Raw genomic sequence first — 19,622 nt, 5'->3', positions numbered from 1 at the left:
TAATAGGTACGTGATAATATTACTCGTGGTAATAGGTATGTGTTTTTTCCTATACATTTTCGGATGGAAACTTTTTAAAGAATCACCCCGTAAAAACACTCCCACAAAGTAATCAAAAAAAATTAATTAAAAATATTTTTCCATTTGCCAAATTGACAACATTTGTTTATCCTGCCTTAAAAACACATTAGTTTATTCATAAAGTGTTATCAACACCATTGATTCACAAGTTCACAAACTTATCACCTGTAAGGTCAATTTTTTGCAAAAAAAAAAAATCAAAATATAAATTTTTTATAGAATAATATACAAAAATTATTACCTTAGCAACATTTTAAAAATATACTAATCACCCAATAATATTTTTTTTTCATATTTGGGTGGAATTCCAAAATCTAATGAGTTCAATTGATATGCATTTCATTTTCATATATAAACCGAAATTAAATTTTGAAAAGTCAGACTCAATTTTGTGTAGTCCCACGTACAACAGATCTAATAAGGACAACGATGAAGATTGCGTTATTTGCACTCCTTTTTGGAGTTTGTGCAGCATTGCACCTCACTCCAGAATTAGTTCAAGACAACATCCAAGGAAGAGTTGGTAAGTTTTTAAATATAATTTTATAATTTCTTTATTATTCTTAAAAAATTAATTTTTTGGAGAGCCCGTTAAGTTTCGTCTATGAATAACAGGCTTTTGTAGGTGTTTAAGTATTTCAAAGCATCGTTAATGCATTATAGACTTTCTATAAAGCAGTTCTATAAAATTGATGGGTATTCTGGTGTCGCAATTACATTGAAAATTCTGTTTTTACAGCTGACAAAGTATTTCTTCAAAAACAAAGAGATCTTTTACGCCTCTTAAGACATGTTCATCAACCAAACACATACTTGGATCAAGTTGAAATTGCAAAAACATTCGAAATCGAATCAAACATCGCCTTATTCGAAAAACCTATTGTCGTACAAGAATTCATCCAATTATACCGCTATGGAATGCTTCCACAAAAAGAAATCTTCTCGATAATGAATGATGTTCATCGTCGTCAAGTTATTGCCGTATTCCATTTGATGTACTACGCTAAGACATACGACACTTTCTACCGTGTTGCATGTTGGTGCCGAGAACACATCAACCAAGGTATGTTCGTCTATGCCTTAACTGTCGCCGTCTTACATCGTCCAGACTGCCGTGGATTAATCTTACCACCAGCATACGAAATCTACCCATACTACTTCATCAATCATGAAACCATCAAAAAAGCCCAAGAATTAAAAATGCAAGATTTTGCAACTTTAAAACCTGAAGTATACCAACGTTTCTTGAAAGATCCAAAAATTATGGGTAAACTTCCATTCACAAAAGATTACGAACACATGACATCAGTATATGGAAAACTTCCAATCTCACAAAATTATGAACATATGACACCAGTATATGGCAAATCTGATGATATGTTAATCAAAATCCAAAAACCATGGATGTTCATTAAACCCTTCAGTTCAATCTGGAGCAAAAAACCATGGACGATGGTTGACGACGTACAACGCCCATATGTTAAAAAAGACGTACCAGTAATGAATGAATACCAAAAATCAATGTACGGTCAAGTCCCAACATACAAAGACAAAACTTACTACGGCAAAACCTTGGACAAGTCTACTTTTGACGATATTTTAGTCAAAAATCCACTTTTATACAAAAACATGTTGAACACCGTACAACAAAACATTGTACCAGAAGTTTACCAAACTGTTGAAGATGGTATCCAAACTGTCATTATCCCAACGAACTACAGTGGATGGTACTTGAACTTGGACGAAGAACAACAAAAATTATCTTATTTCATGGAAGACATTGGTTTGAATTCATACTATTACTACTTCCACATGGACTATCCATTCTGGATGCTTGGAACTGAAACTGGATTAAACAAGGACCGTCGTGGTGAACTCTACTTGTACACTCTTCATCAATTAATTAACCGTTACTATTTGGAACGCCTCTCAAACGGTCTTGGTGAAATTGAAATGATTGATATTACTGATGCAGTTCCATATGTCTGCACATTGGTTTACGAAAATGGATTACCATTCCCAATGCGACCAGCTAAAACAGATCTTGTTTACGATGACTACACAAAATATGTTTACGAACGAATGAATATCTTAGAGCAACGCATCATTGAAGCTATTGATTTAGGCTACGTTATTGATGTAAGTTAATTATAATGATTAGCGTAATTATTAAATTCTGAGCAAAGTAATGTACCCAATAATTTGATTGTCTTTTTTTATGAATATATTTAGTTTAGAGTTTTCAAAATTAAATGATAGATTAAAGCGACCTTCACATGACAAATTATGAATTTTTCTCAACTTCTTGTTTATTTTCAGGTAAATGGAAACAAAGTGCCAATCTATACCCAAGAAGGAATCAACATCCTCGGAAACTTAATACAAGGTAACACAGATTCAGTAAACCGTCGTTACTACGGACAATTACTTAAATGGGTGAAAATCCTTTTGGGCTACACTGGCAAACCATTAGACAACTACAAAGTACAACCAAACACCTTAGAATTATTCGAAACAGCAATGCGTGATCCAATGTTCTACCGTATCTACCGTCGTATCGTACACTACTTCTTATACTACAAGAAGAACTTACCAACATACAAATACACCGATTTATTATTCCAAGGCGTAAAAGTCAACAGCGTAGATATTGATGAATTAATCACATACTTCGACTACTTCAATGTTGAACTTAACAACGCTTTGTACAACGACTTCACAGTTACCGACACCGATGTACCAAAAGTTTTAGTAAAAGCACGTCAAATGCGTCTTAACCACAAACCATTCACTTACCGCATCAACGTATCCAGCGACAAAACAACCAGAGCCGTTGTCCGTGTATTCTTAGGACCAAAATACAACGAAAAAGGACAATTGATCAATTTCGAAGAAAACCGTGTCAACTTTGTCGAACTTGATAAATTCTTATACGACTTGAAGACTGGTGAAAACATGATTGTACGCAACTCCAGAAACATGCATCACATTGTCAAGGACCGTACATCCTACTACACATTGTACCGTAAAGTAATGGGAGCTTTACAAGGAACAGAAGAATTCATTTTAGATAACTCTGAAGCTCACTGTGGATTCCCAGACCGTTTACTCTTACCTAAAGGTACAGTTGGTGGTATGGAATTCCAATTATTCGTAGTAGTCACACCATTCCAAGGCACCACTGGAGTCAACTCCATGGTTATGGATCAAGAATTAATGTACACTTGCGGCATTGGATCTGGTATGCGTTTCATCGACAACCTTCCATTGGGCTACCCATTGGACCGTGATATTGATGTCACACAATTCTATGTACCAAACATGTACCTTCAAGATGTTGTCATTCGTCACATTGATGAAACAACAATGAACTACCCCTCAACAATGATGTTACGTAATTAAGAATTTTTTCTTTTGGATTTTGGCTGTTCTAGTTTTTGTTGAAATAGTTTTAAGTTTTTTTTTTACATGAATAAAATAGTTTGATGCAATTTAAATTCTTTGTTTATGATTCAATTATGATCCCCAAATTATTTACTAATTTTAATCAAATTATTTGATGAATGGAGATTATTTGCCAAGTAAAATAGAGACAATTTAAGCTAAAGTTAGCGGGTTGTTTTGCTCAGTAAGTTAGCACCAACATCTTATATACATAGATAGAGTATTCGATTTTTTTTATAACACTTGAAATGCCATTGCCAACTGAGTAATATCGGGCGCTGATTTTAGGAAAACGCAGTCATTATAACAATGAAATCTTAGTAGCGTTGGCAATGATCAATTCTTTATCCTTATTACATATTCTTTATATTACTGCTGAAACAATGTTTTCTGCTCAAATAATTTGCTGCCCTTGTGTAAAATGAGTGACTTTAACAATAAGCGGAAGCTTTCCTGCTTCAAACGATTTCTAACATTCAACTTGATGATTTTCTTAAATGGTTTTGTCCTTATATTTGTAAAACGAAAAGGGAAATTAAAAACGCGAACATGCGGATCGACTCATTTTTAGGGGGAATTAAAAACAGTACTTGAATTTTCGTGTCTTCATAGGGTAGTAAAATCAGGCTTTGCCATTACATTGAGGTTTATAATCCTTCTTAAGGCTACGCAAAAATGCCTATATCTGTCGAATATGCACATATCGACATAAAAAATTAGTTTATTGAATTTGAAACGACTTCTATATAATTATGCTTACTTCATTTGAGTTAAGTTTTCATGAAAAATTGTCAGACCCTCTATATAACTGCTACCTCTATAAAATCTATGGGCACTTCCGTGAACTACACGCACAATTACGTACGGTAAGTTACACAGAAAAAATGGCATTCTTTGCTCAAGCATATTTTTTACGTTTCCAAAGGAAGACACAATTTTCTTGAGGCGAGAAAGAAATATAATGGGCCTTAGTAATTTTACTTATCTCTTGTAAATTTCTTCTTGATTACAGAATGTTTTATGTATTGCAATTTGCGACCAACGAGAACTGTTATCGAGAAAAAGCCTTTAAAATAATATTTCGTTTGCTCAACTGTCAATTACATAATCTGCTCTGTGTTGGCCGCGCTGTCGCAAATAATTTTCCATATATTCTCGACGTAATTTAATATCGAAATACGAACTCAAATTTTAAAAAAGATACCCAATAAATCAACAGTTCAACAAAACTTCCAATAAATTCAAATAATATTTGACTAATGTACATGTGCCCCTTCATAGCCTACAGCCAGATCATGTTTTTCAAGGCAAATTTATTAAGTCTTAATAAATATCAAAAACACAAGAAAAACATTTAAGAACTCTAGAAATATCTACAAAACAAGAAATTGACAACCATCAGTAGTACACAAATAATCATATATTAATTGCTATTTATCTCAGAATATTATGAAAATTCAATAATAAAAACATAAAAAGCAAATACCATGGAAAATTAATCAAAATAAACTAATTAAAAATTTGTTTCTATTTGCCAAATTAAAAATATTTTTTTATATTGTCTCAAAATTATATACATTTAATCAATTAGTGTTATCACCTCCGATACAGTTCACAAACGAATAAATTTTTTTTCTAAGGTCAATTTATTGCAAACAGAAAAAAAATTAAAATATACACAATTAATAACAAATTTTATTTATATTCCAACTTTATTCTAGTATTTCTGAATTAATAAAATTTCTCGACAATTTACATAGGGCTTTTCATTTACAAAATGATTCTTTTTTGTTTCGGACTGTTTTCAATTAAGTAAAGACTTATCTTATATCTTCTACCCTTGTCAAAAAGCGCTGCTTGAAAAAGATAAAATATATTTAACTTTCTTAGGTTGAATAATTTTTTGACAACTGTCCGAAACAAATAGGTCTATTGAGAATAATGATAATTTTTAAGACAAATTGCCGAGAAAATTGTCTTAAATTGTGTTAAATTTAAGTAAGTTTATTTTAATTCTTCTTAAGGTGATTTTTATAATTTCATTTTATTACAAAATAATAAATCTATTATTTAAATAAATTTTTTTGTCCTATATTTTATAACTTTGGTTAAATTTAGTAATAAATAAAGGTTTAAACTAAAAATACATTCTTTATTATCTAATGTTATTAATTATTATAAATTGTTCATTTTAAAAATATTATTCCTAGAAAAATACAGAAAATTTAAGTATTTATTCCACTCATCCATTCCCAAAAAATCGACTTTGCCAAAGACCCTTCATCTTTCGATAATGAATTACATCTCCTCATTACCTGAAAGTTGTGATCAAGATGCTAATATCTATAAAATCATGACAATTTCCAAAATTTTTTTTCTTTTTCAAAAAAAAATATTTCAGAGTTTTTGGTTTATTTTTCATAATTTCCCAAAAGCGGCCACTTATTCGATAATGGTTTTTAATACAACATTTCGAGATATTTTAATCTGTAGAAAAATCTCTCGCAGGAGACGAAAATCCATTTTAAATTAGGATCCACTTGTTTTGAACGTATTATATTTCCATATAAAATTTCTGACTTTTTTTTTGTATTTTGTAAAAAAAAAGAAGGTAAATCAGTTAGCTTCCCCAAAAAAATTTTGGAATAGTCTAACTTTGTTTACAAAATCAATTTTAATTCAAATTTATAGTTTTATACCAAAGTTGTATGCCGGCATGTTTAATATTTCCCAGAGGTAAGTGTGGCAATACTTTTTGTATATCTGCAAATTTTGTTTCTTTTAAAAATATAAAATTTGCCTTACGAGCCGCAGCTTGACTACCTCTGCTTGAAAATTCCGTAGCAGTCAAAGGAATTTTTAATGCTTTACAAAATTCAGTTCTGAAAATTAAAATATATTTTAATGCAAAAAAAAACTTATGGTTTTATCTTGGTCTTTTGTACACTATACTGAACCTTGCTTTTAGTATTTCTATTGCAAGACCTAAACCACGATATTTACTGTGAATCCCCAAGCCAAACGATTTTAAACAAAGTTTTACCCCAAACATTTGAAACAAATTAATTCCTTTTTCAGCCTCTATAAATACACTAGTAGAGGCTTTAAGTAATGGCGACACGTCCTGAAATAAAAATTTCCAATGCACGGTTTTATTCAGTCTAAAACTGCTGACCCGTTTCTACCACACCTAAACCACCCTTCCTTGACTTTTGATACAGTGCATAAGTCTATATTTTCGGGGAAACTATGACTATAAACTAAGGCAAAAATAATGTCGTTGAGGAGTTGTTTCATATACAAATATTTAAATTTAATTTTCACTAAAAGGAATATTTTGAACATTTTTTTTTCTTTAAGCGCACTTGGATTTCACGCAGTTGCCTATATTGCCTAAGGGATAATCTGGCACTGTACTTTGCTGATGTACTTTCAACCCAGAAAAATACGACAAAAACCCGGAGAAATATGACTGCATAGAAAATCTAAGTAACGATTTTTCATCGAGATTATCCTTATTTGGACCCAAGGAATGACCATAAAAAAACCAATGCAAAATGATATGCGCAAAAAAAATTATTCAAGGTTAAAGTTCGCGAAAATAGGTTTTTTCAAATATTTCGTTAACTATTAAGTTCCTGGCAGATTAAGCTATTAAAAAATATTTTTGAGATAATTTTACTTTGTAGAAGCAATAGTTCTCAAGATATTTAGCTGAAAAAAATATCAAAAAAAAAATTTGTATATTTAAAAATTATAAATATTTTTATTTTTTATTTTTTTAATATTTCTATTTATCAAATACTTTCGATATTTTTCGTGTAGTAGAGTAAAACAAACAAACAAACAAACATGCTTACTTTCTTTCGCATTTATAATATAAAGAGATAAAAGGAATTCAAAAAACTAAAGCTCTCAACAACCAATGAATTTTACATTATAATTTTTTGAGTGTATTCGAAATACATTAAATAACACAAAAATGCAAAAAAATTTTACTGAAAAAACCCCTCAAAGAATTTCCGTTCATTTCTCACCATAAGTTACTTTATATAGGCTCCATACGTCACGTATGCGTTAATCGAAAGTACAGAATATTAAAATAATAATAAAATTTTTATGTTTGTACATCACAGGTTTGAACTAGAATACTAGATCATTATACAAAGCCGTTTTACTGCGACTGAAAATCAAAAAATAATTTTTTTCAAAATCTAAAAATACACAAATTTCATTGAAAGAGATTATTCATTAGTTGCTATGACCAAATATTATTAAAAATTGTGGAAAGTCACCAGCAAAATACATTCCCGCAGTTAATAAATTAATCAAAATAAAATAATATGTATATAGTTATAATTATCTTGAATTTATTATGACCTATGTCCCCAGTTCTCTTATATCTTAAGGTAGAATATCCGTACACTGAAAAAAAATTCTTAATATCAACCAATATGAGATTGCCTCAACCTCATCGCGAGATCAAATATGGCGAATGGGGCCACGAATGTGCTACAACTTCCGTATGAGGTTGAGTGGTGAAGTTGACATAACTGCATGAGTTGTTTGAATGAAATATTGCAAAATCAACCAAATTTTCGTTTTATTGGATTATTTGGAATAATTTACACCCAAAACACATGAAAATCCATTTTATTTTACGATAAAATGAGTATTTTTAGACATATGCCTAGAGTCGCTCCAAATCAAAAGTTTGTCGTAAGATGTTGGAAAATATCTCAAAAACTACTCCTTCAATCGATAAACGAACTCGATTTTGTATTTTTTGGGCCAAAATTACTTTATATTCAAAGTTTTTTCAAATTCCGGATAAAATTTTTGTTTGTAATTTTCTAGATTTTTCAAAGGAATTAACCAAAAATCGAGAAAATTTTTTTGGCATCGATTTGGATAAAATTTTGACAAATGCAAAAATCGGGACCCTTGGAAGGCAGAACGAGTAACTTTTGAGATATCGACTAAAATCGATGATAACTAACAACGAAAATAGATCAACAGGAAAAATTAATTTATTCTAAGATCAATGAGTATAAAAAAAATAGCTTGTGATTAGCAGGAGAGATCAGCTTACAATGTGGCGGATTTAAAAATCAACCAAAAATCGAATTTCATTGTATTAATTCTGACTTAAGGAATACTGATAGATATATTAATTATTAAATCGTTTACTAATTAAGTCGTTAAATATTCAACGAGTTGTCTATTACATTAAAAGTTATTTTCAAAAAAATCAGTTTCATGTCTCTAGATTATTATTTTTCTTGTCTCAAAATACGTCCGTTAATTTTAATTAGCATTATCACCTTTTTGATTAAATGTATCAAATTATCATTTTTTTAAAGACCTATAGTGTCAATTTTAGTTTTAATAATAATTAAAAATATAATCTTTGTAAATAATTTTAAAAATAATTTAGGATAGCAACATATCAAAAACAAAATAATCACCCTATTTAATTAATTTTAATTTGGTGGGGACTCAAAATCGATTTAGGTCAATTGAAAAAATTTTCATATATAAACCGTCAAGGAATTTTGAAAAGTCAGACTCAATTTTGTGTAGTCCCACGTACAACAGATCTAATAAGGACAACGATGAAGATTGCTCTATTTGCACTCCTTTTTGGAGTTTGTGCAGCATTGCACCTCACTCCAGAATTAGTTCAAGACAACATCCAAGGAAGAGTTGGTAAGTTTTTTAAAATTTATAATATTTATTCTTGATTTTTTTCTTAACATAAAATTCTAAAAATTGAAATAATTTTCTGGTCGGCTTTAATGTTGGAAATAAAAATTATGATAATCGGACATAGCATACAAAGTGTAGGCTTTGTGTTACAAGTGAGACACAAAATAAAGAAAGTTCTTAGCTTTTATAAGAAGCTTGCCTTTAAACATTTCATGAGATTGATGCGACTACAGCAACGAAACTGTAGACTAGGAGAGTTAAGCAATAACTATCCCGCTTTGACTAGATATCTTATTGATACTTTTTCCACGACAATACTTATATATTAATTACTTGTCTTCTGAAAGCATCTTCTGTCTTTTTTATTTTATTGCAAAAGAAAAGCGCTAGGCACTATAAAAAATATTCTCCGAATAAAAACTTTCTATGCACTTATAATAAAACTTATAATTATTAATGTTAACTTTTACATTCAATTTAATATTTTCTTGAAGTTTTTAATTTAAAATTTATTCTTTTCAGCTGACAAAGTATTTCTTCAAAAACAAAGAGATCTTTTACGCCTCTTAAGACATGTTCACCAACCAAACACTTACTTGGATCAAGTTGAAATTGCAAAAACATTCGACATCGAATCAAACATCGCCTTATTCGAAAAACCTATTGTCGTACAAGAATTCATCCAATTATACCGCTATGGAATGCTTCCACAAAAAGAAATCTTCTCGATAATGAATGATGTTCATCGTCGTCAAGTTATTGCCGTATTCCATTTGATGTACTACGCTAAGACATACGACACTTTCTACCGTGTTGCATGTTGGTGCCGAGAACACATCAACCAAGGTATGTTCGTCTATGCCTTAACTGTCGCCGTCTTACATCGTCCAGACTGCCGTGGATTAATCTTACCACCAGCATATGAAATCTACCCATACTACTTCATCAATCATGAAACCATCAAAAAAGCCCAAGAATTAAAAATGCAAGATTTTGCAATTTTTAAACCTGAAGTATACCAACGTTTATTGAAAGATCCAAAAATTATGGGTAAACTTCCATTCACACAAGATTACGAACACATGACACCAGTATACGGCAAACTTCCAATCTCTCAAGATTATGAACATATGACACCAATTTATGGCAACTTGAGAACCGATGACGTGTTAATCCAAAACCAAAAACCATGGATGTACCAAAAACCCACCAGTTCAATCTGGAGCAAAAAACCATGGATGATGGTTGATGACGTACAACGCCCATATGTTACAAAAGACGTTCCAATGATGAATGAATACCAAAAATCAATGTACGGTCAAGTTCCAACATACATGGACAAAACTTACTACGGTAAAACTATGGACAAAACATCATACCTTCCAAAATACATGACCCATGACGATATTTTAGTAAAAAATCCACTTTTATACAAAAACATGTTGAACACCGTACAACAAAACTTTGTACCAGAAGTTTACCAAACTGTTGAAGACGGTATCCCAACTGTCATTATCCCAACCAACTACAGTGGATGGTACTTAAACTTGGACGAAGAACAACAAAAATTATCTTACTTCATGGAAGACATTGGTTTGAATTCATACTATTACTACTTCCACATGGACTATCCATTCTGGATGCTTGGAACTGAAACCGGTTTAAACAAGGACCGTCGTGGTGAACTCTACTTCTACACACTCCATCAATTAATCAACCGTTACTATTTGGAACGTCTCTCAAACGGTCTTGGTGAAATGGGTATGCTCGACATCACAAACCCAGTTCCATATGTCTGCACATTGGTTTACGAAAATGGATTACCATTCCCAATGCGACCATCTAAAACAGATCTTGTTTACGATGACTACACAAAATATGTTTACGAACGAATTAACATCTTAGAAAAAAGAATCATTGACGCTATTGACTTAGGCTACGTTATTGATGTAAGTAATTTTCTTTTATAAGTTTACGATGCAATAAATTTAAAAAACGTTAAGTTTCGAACTCGCAAGTAGAAATTACTACATAAAACGTCAAACCTTGGCTTATTTAAAGATACTCTAAAGTTAAGCGTAAGAAAATTTCATTTTGTAGAAATAGCTAAATATTTAGTTTAAATCTTATGCCCCCGAATTAGAATTATAGCGAATATGTGTTAAATAATTAATAATTAACTTATGTAATTCTCAAAATGTTTCTTTATAATTGCAGGTTACCGGAAACAAAGTGCCAATCTACACTCAAGAAGGTATCAACATTCTCGGTAACATAATCCAAGGTAATGCCGATTCAGTGAACCGTCGCTACTATGGACATTTACTTAAATGGGTGAAAATCCTTTTGGGTTACGCTGGCAAACCATTAGACAACTACAAAGTACAACCAAGCACATTAGAAATCTTTGCAACTGCAATGCGTGATCCAATGTTCTACCGTATCTACCGTCGTATCGTACACTACTTCTTAAACTACAAAAAGAACTTACCAACATACAAATACACCGACTTATTATACCAAGGCGTAAAAGTCAACAGCGTAGATATTGATGAATTAATCACATACTTCGACTACTTCAATGTTGAACTTAACAACGCTTTGTACAACGACTTCACAGTTACCGACACCGATGTACCAAAAGTTTTAGTTAAAGCACGTCAAATGCGTCTTAACCACAAACCATTCACTTACCGCATCAACGTATCCAGCGACAAAACAACCAAAGCCGTTGTCCGTGTATTCTTAGGACCAAAATACAACGAAAAAGGACAATTGATCAAATTCGAAGAAAACCGTGTCAACTTTGTCGAACTTGATAAATTCTTATACGACTTGAAGACTGGTGAAAACATGATTGTACGCAACTCCAGAAACATGCATCACATTGTCAAGGACCGTACATCTTACTACACCTTGTACCGTAAAGTAATGGGAGCTTTACAAGGAACAGAAGAATTCATTTTAGATAACTCTGAAGCTCACTGTGGATTCCCAGACCGTTTACTCTTACCTAAAGGTACAGTTGGTGGTATGGAATTCCAATTATTCGTTGTAGTCACACCATTCCAAGGCACCACTGGAGTCAACTCCATGGTTATGGATCAAGATTTAATGTACACTTGTGGTATTGGATCTGGTATGCGTTTCATCGACAACCTTCCATTGGGCTACCCATTGGACCGTGATATTGATGTTACACAATTCTTTGTACCAAACATGTACTTCCAAGATGTTGTCATTCGTCACATTGATGAAACAACAATGAGCTACCCCCCAACAATGATGTTACGTAATTATTAATTATTTAATATGTTTTCTGGCTGTCATTGTTTTTGTTGAAATGGTCTTAGTTTTTTTTACATGAATAAAATAGTTTTAGTGCAATAATAATTTATTTGGTTATGATTTAATTTATCCTATTTTCCATAAATTTTCGATTATAAACATTTATTTTAGTGACAAAATCATAAAAAAACACTAAAATTTAGTGTGAATAATTCACTAGAAATATGATTCAGGCATATCGAAATTAACTCAGAAATTTCATTAAGATACTTCAACTTTGCTTAGCATCAAGGTACTTGAAATTTTGAACCGAAATATAAGAAAGGCGTTCCCATGCATTTCAAATATATTTTGGACTAAACATGGCGTACCAAACCCAAAATTCCATCTCGTAATCAAACTTTGACTACAATGTTTACAATAAAATTGAATTTCTAGAAAGGTAAAATCTAGGGCTAGCATCTTTTTCTAAGGCTAGCAAAAATTGTAAAAAATCGACAAAAATTTTTATTTTCGAATTCGATTAAAATCATTTCTTTAGGTAATTTTGGTATGAGGAAAACAAAAAACTACTTTAAAGTGATGGAGAATTTCTAGTTTTTTAATTAGAGCATACACAACATGAAGACCATGAAAACCATTTAGAAAACCATAATTCTAATCAAGCTTTTAAGTAGATTTTCGTAATTTTTAGGTCAAAATGGTTTAGAAAGATGGTTTAGAATTTTTATCGAAATCGTTTTAAGACAAAATAGTTTTTTGAGTTCTCATTTATTTTAAACAATATGCTGGAAGTTAAAAGTACCGAACAACAGACGACAAATGATGAATAAGTGATAGAATTCTAAGATGAAAAGTGTTCTGATATTTTCGAAAACGAGTTGGGGCTTTGTTAATTATCGTTTGAATCGTTAGGATTTTCTCGGCTAATATTAGAAAAACTGAAATTTTTCTAATACGCAAGGTTGGCAAATCGGAACAAATTATGACTCGAAAACGAGTTGGGGCTTTGTTAATTATCGTTTGAATCGTTAAGATTTTCTCGGCTAATATTAGAAAAAACGAAATTTTTCTAATACGCAAGGTTGGCAAATCGGAACAAATTATGACAATACAGGTCTAAATTAACCAATTTTTCCGAATGATGCAAAAATGGGTCAATTAAATTCAATGTATTTGAAACTCTTTAAAAATAATAAAAACTACATAGAAACAGATGTTATCACTGATTTATTTGCAGATTAGAACTTCATTAAATAACAATTTACACATTTTTTTAAACACATTATGAATATAATTAAAAGCATTTTCTAATGATTTTTTTTTGTTGTTACAAAAATAACTTTATATTAGGTATTCTCACTTTCATTGTGACATTTGAATTTTATTGAATTTCTAAAAAAGAAAAAGAAATATAAATTCTTTTGAGTAACAACAATAATTAGTAATTCTTCTAACGTCAGCTGTAAGAACAACCTGACATAGGTATTCTGTAAAAAAATTGTACAATATGTTTAGTGTGGAAAGTAATAACAAATCTGATAACAATACTAATAGAACTAGGGCCATCGTGTAATTTGGCAAATATTTCAAAACAGATGGAAACTTACGAGGAAATTATCTAATTCATATGTTACAACTCAAATTTGCATAGTCGAGAATATCCGTCAAATTCAAAATTAGTTTATTCAATCTATTTTACAATGTATAATACAAAACAATCTTAAAATTATACTTCCTAGCCTAATTTTCTTAAGGGGTTTACTCCCTTAAAAAAAATCGAAAAAAATTTTGTGTGTCCGATTTCGATTAAACTCAATTTATAAGGTAATTTTAACCCAAAATATTCAAAAATCGGGTTCATTTGGTCATTGGATGCGTCGTTTCTGAGAAAATACCATGTAGTGTGGAATTTGGGATGATATTTCAAAACCTACGCATACAATCACCACATAAATACGATTATTGAATTTTTTGGGTCAAAATTACCTTATAAACTGAGTTTTATCGATATCGAAGACAAAAATGTTCGATTTTTCGTAATTTTCTTAAGGGCGAAAATGTTCTAAAATCGGGTTCATTTGCTCATTGGAAGCGTCGTTTCTGAGAAAATCCCTCTTAGTGTGGAATTCGCTATTCTAAAATGTAAAAATTTTATAAATTGAAACACCTTCCAGGTACCCTGAAAATACTTCCTTGGCTATGAAAATTTTCGTTCTGAAATCACTGTCAAATACTACATCCGGCCTTAGACTTTTAATAACATGCATGTTGATTTTAAAATGCATAAAATCATTAAAATATTTTTGAAAAGATACTTTTTTTAGATAATTTTTTTTTTATTATAAGATACTTTCCTTAAGTCATCGAATGTTTAATTATCTGTATTTGTATTGTCTTTAGATGTGCATCAAAACTGATTCACACCTGGTGATATCTCTGTTAACTGTTCCGGGTATTATTAACATTGTTATAAAATACAAATTTTTTTTATTAAAACTAGTGTTTAAAAGATTAAATTTTGAAATATCAGCAAAAAATCAGAAACTATCATGACGTTTCTTGGGTGCAATTCACAGCATTTAGCGATTTTCATCGCAATGTAAACTAAGAAACTATTCTTTTTAGATTTCGAAGAAAATCTAAACTTAAAACTACAAAAAGTGAAAACAAACAATTGACTGAGTTAATTGTTGAAATACCATGTAAAGACAGTTGATAGTGTTGATGATCCAATCGTTATGTAAAAAAAGAAAGATATCATCCACTCTTAGAAACATACTAAAAAATTTGCACCTAATTTGCACCCTCGCTGGTAAACATTGATTTTGATCTATCTCTAACGGTTTACAAGACGGGTCCTACGGACCCAAGATCCAATTGACCTATGTTGCTCATTTACGAACTGAACCTTTACTTTTTACGTCCTTAGCACGATATAAAAATTTCAATTTGATATCTCTTTTCGTTTTTGAGTAATGGTGTTGACAGATAGACGGACAGACAACCGAAAACGGACTAATTAGGTGATTTTATGAACACCTGTAACAAAATTTTTTTGGTAGTATCAACATTTTCAAGCGTTACAAACTTGGGATTAAACTTAATATACCTTGATATATTTCATATACATGATATAAAAAACCACGCTTTATTGTACCAAAAAGTGGATAATAATTTAAAATATAAAATTCAAAGCTTGGGGTATAGTCGATGTCTGTCAATTCAGCCAACTTAAAGAATTGTTGTAGAGATCACCCCACGCTTTGAATTTAACATTACAATTGAAAATAAAGCCTACTTTTTAGTGCAAGAAAGAGTGTGGTTTTATTTTTTTTTTAAATATACCTTATTATTTTTTTGTATCGTTAAGTTAAAAATTTTTGACCTACTCTTTGGGTAACAAAATTGAATATTTTAAAAAAAATCTTTTAACGTGGCTGGGTTTTGATCTGACAACCTTCAGTATGCGAGGCGGATGACGTACACACTACACCAATTATTTATCCTGGCGATCCTGGTTAGAAAACTAACGATTAGGTTATTAAATTATTGTATTGTCCTCGTACTTTGATATATGTGAAATTTAATCGGACAACTAGAAGTAGGTTAAAAATTGACTTCTAAGATTTTATTAAATTGTTAATTAGTTACAAGTGATCAGCCTCAGAAATTGAGGAGCTGATATATGAATTTATCAGTGGAAAGGTGGTAAAACACATGTATGGTATCACAATTGGCTCTATAGCCTAAGTGTGTCCTGCATGTCAGCCAATATAACCCAATCTAACCTAGTTACAAGTGAAGTTAATAAAAGTTTATTAAATAAAATTCATGCTTTTAGAGTCCTTTGATCGAAATGTTCCTTCTTTAAAGGTTGTGCTGTGTTTGACCAAGAGATATTTCCAAATACAAAAACATCGATTGAGAATTTCATATTGGTTACACAGAGACACAAAGATGATTCGCATCACAAGCATATACGTTGTATTAGATAAGTAATACATATCAGATATTCCCTATAGAAAAATAAATTTCAAAGGAAAATATCAATATACCTTCACACGGGGAATCAAATCGAAATGATGAACGAAAAGATTACTTCTTTTTTGAGGATAAAAGTAAATTGAAAATTTTTTATGAAAAGGAAGCTTATATATATAAGTATTGAATAAAAATATCATTTTCAATATCTATAATCATTTTTTTGATATATTAAATTTTTAGGTGTTGTACGATATATATTCGTTCGCTCACCGCTTTATGCATGATGTGATTTCAATTTTGTAAATAAAAATATTTTTAATAGTATGTAATCTCTTTACTTTTGTGGAAACCGAAAGTTATTCAGATTCATTGCCATTCCATTCACTAGATTCATTTACAATTAATCATGGGTCTGATTGAACAAGGGGACCCTATTACTAGAACTTCGCTGTCTGTCTGTCTGTCGACAAGCTGTATTTCACGGACGAGATTCGAAATAATCTAGAAAAATTTTGTTTGTCTGATCTCGGTTAAACTCAATTTATAAGGTAATTTTAACCCAATTTATTCAAAAATCGGGTTCATTTGCTCATTGGATGCGTCGTTTCTGAGAAAATCCCTTTTAGTGTGGAATTTGGGATGATATTGCAAAACCTACGAATCCAATCATCGCATAAACACGATTTTTGAATTTTTTGGGTCAAAATTACCTTATAAACTGAGTTTTATCCATATCGGGGACAAAAATTGTTTTTATATTTTTCGTAATTTTCTTAAGGGTACGTACGCACCCCTTTAAAAAATCGAAAAAATCGAGAAAAATTTTGTGTGTCCGATTTCGGTCAAACTCAATTTATAAGGTAATTTTAACCCAAAAAATTCAAAAATCGGGTTAATTTGCTCATTGGATGCGTCGTTTCTGAGAAAATCCCTTTTAGTGAGGAATTTTCGATGATATTTCAAAATCTGCGAATCCAATCATCACATAAATAGGATTTTTGAATTTTTCGGGTCAAAATTACCTTATAAACTGAGTTTTATCGATATCGGGGACAAAAAATTTTTTTCTATTTTTCGTAATTTTATTAAGGGGTACATTGGATACGTCGTTTCTGATAAAATCTCTTTTAATGTGGAATTTGGTATGATATTTCAAAACCTACGCATACAATCATCGCATTAATACGATTTTTGAATGTTTTGGGTCAAAATTACCTTATAAACTGAGTTTTGTCGATATTGGAGACAAAAAGCTATTTTCAATATTTTGCAATTTTCTTAAGGGCTTTTACCCCTTTAAAAAAAATGAGAAAAATTTTCGACACTCGAGCTAGCGAGTGGCAGAAAGACTACATAATAATTGACGGGCGGGTTAAGAAACCGAAATAAAAGCAAATATTATAAGTATAATTTGAAAACGTGGTAATAAGCACACTTTATACATATCTTTACCATACACCAATTTGTCTAGACGACGGCTAGACGATGAGTTACAACTTTTTCGTGGAGCAATGTTATCATCTCGTATTCCAAGTCAAAACAAGCGAACATCTCACATATATACAGAGTAAATGGTACCTGAAACTCGTATCTGTTCAAAAAGATAGAGTACATACTAACTAATAGAGTTTCGTTATTTAACTATCACAACCACACAGCTTTTTTTTGTATCAAAAGCTTGTATATAAAGGCTAAAGCTTTCATTATAGACAAGGTCGTTCATTCATCTTGGTCGTTGACTTTAGGATTTAGACAAAGTACATATTGTGTATGAAACATAAAAAGTAAATAATATTTATATATATGAATGGTACTGTGTTTTTTATGACAGAATTTATGTATAAACACCGAATTAGTATCGTTTTTTTGTATGTCTCGAATATTTCAATACAAGTTTTATTTCTAAAAATTATTTTTTAAATGTTCTAATAAAATTTTTACCATTTTTACAAGAATTATGTTATGCTGGGTAAACGATTTTATTGGACATATTATTCACCTTAGATGAATATTGAAAATTTTTCTTTTCTTGGAAAAACGTCTGATAAAAATGGAAGAATTTCTTCATTAAAATGAAAAGCTTCATTTCAGCAGCTATGATTAAATGTCAAAAAAGCAAATACAGTGATGACATGAAGCGATATAAATCTGTTCTGGAAATTATGGAAATAAATCTGTTCTGGAACTTTAAGTTTGTAATTCAGAAAAAGAATATGTAAAATAAAACTATCTCTGAAAAAATCAGAAAAATTCTGAAAACATTAAATAAATTTTTAATCAATCATTTAATGACAGAAAATGGAAATAGATTGAGACTTTCTCGGAAGAAATATTAGTTACTGAACAATTTTTTAGAAATACTGTAACAAAGTAGTAGTAACTCAGAATTTCCGAAAGAATCTCAATCTATTACCATTTTCTGTCATTAAATGATAGATTAATAATTTTCAGAATTTCTTACCTTTTCAAAGATAGTTTTTCTTCACATATTCTGAATTTCAAAGTAAGTATTCTGAGTTCCAGAACAGATTTATTTCCATAATGGCTCTAACTTTTCCTAAAGTTGTTTATGGATCTCAACTATCAGTATAATATAACCAACGAACGAAAAATTAAACTACAGTTTTATTTCACGTATCGCTGTCATCAACTTGTTAAGAAAATCACGTGATTTAACGCTAGGTTTCTCTAATAATATTATTAATGGTATTAAGACCGCTTTAATCGGTCGTGTGAATCTTTGAATGTTTCAAATAAATTCTATTTGATAGAGTCAGTTTTGACAGTGAATTATGTTATAACTTGAAGATATAAGATGAAAAGTAATCATAAAATTTCTCGATATCTAGCGGAAGCTTCAAAATATTGACAATTGAAAATTTTCTTTAATTATTCAGCTTTCGATATTTCGAAAAATTTTATTTTTATTTTTCGTCTACATTCATGAAGTTATAATAAAATTCATCATCACAGTTTAAAATAAGGTAAAAATAATTTAAACTCTAAATCTACCCGGCTCGTACATCGCTCAGATGAATGGAAACACTTGGTTTTTCCTTTTCTGTGTCATTGCTAATATATTTACTTTCTGTCAAAAAGTTGCTTTTTATTTG

At 30.6% G+C, this 19,622-nt stretch overlaps 2 protein-coding genes across 2 annotated transcripts; both read left to right on the top strand.

Moving 5' to 3' along the window:
• Positions 1 to 457: 457 nt before the first annotated feature.
• Positions 458 to 3,578, top strand: LOC123303159 (hexamerin-like). Its single transcript, XM_044886260.1, has 3 exons — positions 458 to 604; positions 821 to 2,220; positions 2,401 to 3,578. The coding sequence occupies exons 1-3, from the start codon at positions 511 to 513 to the stop codon at positions 3,481 to 3,483; spliced, it is 2,577 nt and encodes an 858-aa protein (XP_044742195.1). The 5' UTR covers positions 458 to 510; the 3' UTR covers positions 3,484 to 3,578.
• Positions 3,579 to 9,078: 5,500 nt separating this feature from the next.
• LOC123303143 (hexamerin-like) lies at positions 9,079 to 12,627 on the top strand. Its single transcript, XM_044886259.1, has 3 exons — positions 9,079 to 9,234; positions 9,757 to 11,183; positions 11,452 to 12,627. The coding sequence occupies exons 1-3, from the start codon at positions 9,141 to 9,143 to the stop codon at positions 12,535 to 12,537; spliced, it is 2,607 nt and encodes an 868-aa protein (XP_044742194.1). The 5' UTR covers positions 9,079 to 9,140; the 3' UTR covers positions 12,538 to 12,627.
• Positions 12,628 to 19,622: the final 6,995 nt, after the last annotated feature.

The sequence above is a fragment of the Chrysoperla carnea genome, chromosome 1, assembly GCF_905475395.1.
Source record: "Chrysoperla carnea chromosome 1, inChrCarn1.1, whole genome shotgun sequence".
In the NCBI taxonomy this organism is placed as follows: Eukaryota; Metazoa; Arthropoda; class Insecta; order Neuroptera; family Chrysopidae; genus Chrysoperla; species Chrysoperla carnea.
Note: the sequence above shows the minus strand (reverse complement) of the source record. Positions and strands in the feature narration are given on the sequence as shown.